This window comes from Marmota monax, unplaced genomic scaffold, assembly GCF_021218885.2.
Source record: "Marmota monax isolate L192 unplaced genomic scaffold, Marmota_monax_Labrador192_F-V1.1 WCK01_AAM20220418_F8-fsc00261, whole genome shotgun sequence".
Classification (NCBI taxonomy): domain Eukaryota; kingdom Metazoa; phylum Chordata; class Mammalia; order Rodentia; family Sciuridae; genus Marmota; species Marmota monax.
Window position 1 is genome coordinate 1,664,354 of NW_026695225.1, and position 4,452 is coordinate 1,668,805.

Below are 4,452 nucleotides of genomic sequence, written 5' to 3' on the forward strand. Positions count from 1 at the left end.
AACTTGGGGTGGAGGCCTTGAAATGAGTCACATAATCCCCAGATCATAGAGTGGAAGAGGGTCCGGCCATGTTAGGAGGCATGGTGAGATGCACACCCTGAATGTGTATCTGGGACCTTACCTCTAAAACGAAGAGACCCCATAGTTCCTGAATCTACCTGTTCTGCTGCCAGCCTCAAACTGTGCTGGCCAAGTATACCATGAAGAGCATTCTCGAATCCTCCTACAGGTTCCTAGGAGATAGGCTGATGAGAAGGACAGAAGACTTGTGAGGCCCTAGAGCACTGTCTGAGGGAAGACCTGTGAAGATGGCTTTTGTCAATGTTGACAAGGTTAAGTTTTTCACACTCTTCCTCTCTCAGGCCAATTTGTGTTAACAACCCTTCTGGTTTGTCTTTGCAGTTAATTATGATTCCTTCTAAGCAGAAGACTCAAGAGTACACTCCCCTCCGCGCTCAAGGAGAGGAAGTGGATCCACTTGATCCTGATGTTCCTGTAGTTGAGGAAGTGCGTGCTATAGCTACCTCATCCCCTGCTTCAAGCCTGAGCATCATGGAAGAATGGCCTGAAGCTGGAACACCTGTCCTCTCCCAGAGTCTATTAAATCTTACCCAGAGTCTTTCTCAAAGTCTTTTGGAAACTGCTTTTATTGAATCCAGTCTAACAGGCCAGTCCAGTGAAGGTTCTAGTGGCCAAGAAGGTGATGTAGGTGCCTCATCTGCCTGCAGGGATCCTGAAGTCTCTCATATTAATATACTAGAGAAAAGAGTGGGTGAATTGGTGAATTTCCTTATCGCCAAGTATAAAACAAAGGAGCCTGTCACAAAGGAAGAAATGCTGCAGAGTGTCCTTAAAGAGCAAAAGGACTACTTCTCTGCAATCTTCAAGAATACCTGTGAATGTATGGAGGTTGTTTTTGGTATTGAAGTGAAGGAAGTGGATCCCACTAGCCACTCCTACATGCTTATCGAAATGGTAGATCTCACCTATTACAGGAAGATGAGTGATGACCAGGGTATGCCCAAGACTGGCCTTCTGGTATTTATCCTGGGTATAATCTTCATGGAGGGCAACTGTGCATCGGAAGAGAAGATATGGGAGATGATGAATATGCTTGATGTGCATGGGAAGAGGGAATTCATGTCTGGGGACTGCAGGAAGCTCATAACTAGAGAGTTAGTGCAGGAGAAATACCTGGAGTACCAGCAGGTGCCAAATAGTAATCCGCCATTGTATGAGTTAGTTTGGGGTCCAAAATCATATGCTGAGACTAGTAAGATGAAAGTCTTAGAGTTCTTTTCGAAAGTCAGTGGGAATCACCCCACTTCTTTCTCATCCTTGTATCGGGAAGCTTTTAGAGAAGAAAGGGAAAGATCAAGATCTGCGGGTGATGCTACTAGTGTAGACAGTGAAAATTCAAAGTCCAGATGCTTTTCCTGTCCCGAGTAAAGTCCCATAAAGATACCTAACTGCTCAAAGAGAAATCAAAAGTTTTAAGTAGTAAAGAGATTCAGAGAAACATTTTCTTTTTGGTATTTTCACATTTTGTTTAGTAGTTTTATTAGCTTTGGAATTTAGGTCTACTAATTTCATTGGTCACACATTTATTGCTTATTAGGTTTAATGAGTTTTGATATTTTGAAAAACAAATTGAGAAACTTTGTTTTGTGATCTGCAACAATATACCATGGTGTTGGAACAAAAATTTTCTTAGAAATGTGAAAAACATTAAATGTAGGAAAATGTAAAAGATGATTCATCTTAAGATTTCTATATCCATTTTGTCTGATCGTTGTACACAATTAAAGATACATACATCTTTGGTTTAAGAATATGCAAGAAATTAAATATTGATAAATATAGTCCTGGTTTATTGGCTTGCTTATTCTGTGAGCATTGAGTATCTGCTCATTGGAATGAATTGTATTAGCAATGGAGATTCTAAGATCAGCAAGGAAGATAGTAAGATGTTCTCTAAAACATAAAGATCAAGTAAAAGATGAAGTGAGGAGGTGGGATTCCAGATGCCAGCAGTCAAGTGTAAATGCCCTGATCCAGGGGACTTGGGGATTTGGGAAGCTGTCATTCCTTCCATGGGAGCTTAGGTTAAGCTAAGTGGTGACAGAGGTCAGACTCATACTGTGTATTACTGGTGAGAGAAAAGCCTGTAATGGAAAACTGATCTGAGCAGTTCCTTTTGGATTATAGATAAAACTAAAAGAAATCTACACTTGGGCCAGGTGTGGAAAGTGTCCAGGTATAAATGAACAGTGCACAAACTAAGTGTCATATTCAAAAAACCTATAAGAGTTTCCTGGGAAATATTCCCTTGCATTCTTTTCCCTGGCCTGGGACAACTGGAGTCCACTTCATTGAAAAGATATTTATAATTAAGTTATCTTGATTGTAACTTAGGAGTTAGATTTTTGGTTAGAGTGAAATGAATGAAAATGGTTTGGATGAAGAGCTAGTTTAAATTTCTAGGGGCTTTGAACTACACACAGTTGGGGAAAATTCACATCCAAATTCTGTCCTGTCATAGAGGAAAGATTGCTGAGTTATATGTATAAAGTAGCATTTCTGACCCATTTGTCGAGTCATATTCTAGAGTTATGTCTCTTGAGATGTCCTTAATCTCACTCCCAGAGAAAATAGTAGTTAGGTAGAATCTAGGGTCAAACTTGGAAAATACTGCCTTTAAAAAAAAAAACCTCCAACATACACCAGGCAGTATGTAAAGTGCTTTACATGTTTAACAAAAGTCCTACACAATAGGACTTAATGAAATCATTTTATAGATGAGGAAACTTGGACTTAGCACTTGGCAAATTTTCCAAAATCACATGGCTAGTAAAGGACAGGGCTGGGACTTGACTCCTAGTCTAAATCCATCTAGCGCCATGTTGTCCCTACTCCTATCAGTTTAAGGCAGACCTGTTTCTTCATTTTTTTTCCCTCAGTCTTTCAGGCAACAAAAAGGAGAGCCTTGAGGCCAAGATACTAAAAGCAGACCTAAAGAAGAAAGTGATAGGAGAAATAATCTGGCACTGTCTTATGGTTTGTTAAACCTGAGGTCCTCCAGCCTGAGTTCCAGGATTCTAGAGAGCTAACTTTGCCCAGGTGATGGTATCTTTGCCCCACCCCAGGGATTTCCCAATTTTCAGTACCCTTTCCCTAGTGACTCCACATGCCCTCCTGTCCAACTCTGGAATCTAGCCTGATGACCTATCACTGCAGCTTCCTGTGAAGGCTGTACTCTGCTCTCTCAGTGGAACAGCCCAGAATCACGTTCTTTCTCCCTGATGTGCCATCCCTCATTCTTAAACCTCTTTGATAGCAACAGCATATTCAATTTAACAGCGCACTTTGAAGAATGTTTTGATGCCTGGTTATCCCCATTGAGCCTCTTTAACACACAAATTATTTTTCAAATGAGCTGTGAGTAGAACCTAATTTGCAAATAAAGTACTGATCCTTGTAATATAACCCTAAAGTTCGAGGAGAGGTTTTGAAATCACCCTGATATTTTCAGTAGGATTTTAAAAGAAGTTGTATTATTTGAAACAGGCCACTGGACACACATACAGTTGAATGGACTTAGATGCTTGAAAACTAAAGCCTCTCACATAAGTGGTAGATGAAGAAAGATCATAGAATATACACAAGAGGTTAAATTCCAAAAACCCTGGAATTCCCTTAGGAGGTGGGCAGTAGTTCCTTGCCGCAATCTGGCTGGGCACAAATAACCAAGCCACCGCAAAGCCTTGTAGATTCAAATAGCAATTCTTTATTCCCCAACTCTCACCGGCACTGCACACACACTACTCGGGAACACACTCCTTCCACCGGGCTCCATGCGCCAAATCTCCCTGAACACCAGGAGAACTGCCCGGGAACTCCAAAGTAGCGGGTGCCCTGAGGCAGATTCCCAGAGCCTCCCTATTCCCAGAGCAGGGTCCATATACAACTCAATCAATCCAGCATCACAGCAATTATATACAGCTTAAATCATCATCTCAATGGTTCGCTGGTGTCCCCGTTCAACCATTCCATCTGACAATATGCCAGGCATCATTCTGACTCGGCTGTGGCTCTCAACAGTTCTAGTTTACCTCCTCATGCTGATGGAAAAAGAGAAAATGTTTAATAGTCCTTCCACTGCTGGTGTTTGTCTTCCATAGGAAAATATTTGTTTGCAGTTTACCTAATGGCATCTATATAGGTGTTCAGAAAAGTCTGTTCATGTGGAAGGTAGCAGAGGCTTGTAAGTTGAGATTTTTACCTTGCCTCAAATAGGAGAAAAACCTCAACCTACTAAGATTATATAGCTTATTACAAAGAGCAGTGTATAACTCCCTATTAACATTTACAGGATCCATTTGAAACTAGATGTAACCCTATATTTGAAGGCATTTGAAAAAGTGGATTTAAAAAAATCACTTGGTTTTCTCA

General features: G+C 40.9%; 1 protein-coding gene across 1 annotated transcript; it reads left to right on the plus strand.

Moving 5' to 3' along the window:
• Positions 1-408: 408 nt before the first annotated feature.
• LOC124086851 (putative MAGE domain-containing protein MAGEA13P) lies at positions 409-1,449 on the plus strand. Its single transcript, XM_046435331.1, has one exon. It carries the CDS (start codon positions 409-411, stop codon positions 1,447-1,449), a length of 1,041 nt encoding a protein of 346 aa, XP_046291287.1.
• The last annotated feature ends 3,003 nt before the right edge of the window (positions 1,450-4,452 follow it).

Bases quoted from the DNA above. Each gene is read 5' to 3' on its own strand.
- LOC124086851 (XM_046435331.1), top strand. From the start codon at position 409: ATGATTCCTTCTAAGCAGAAGACTCAAGAGTACACTCCCCTCCGCGCT.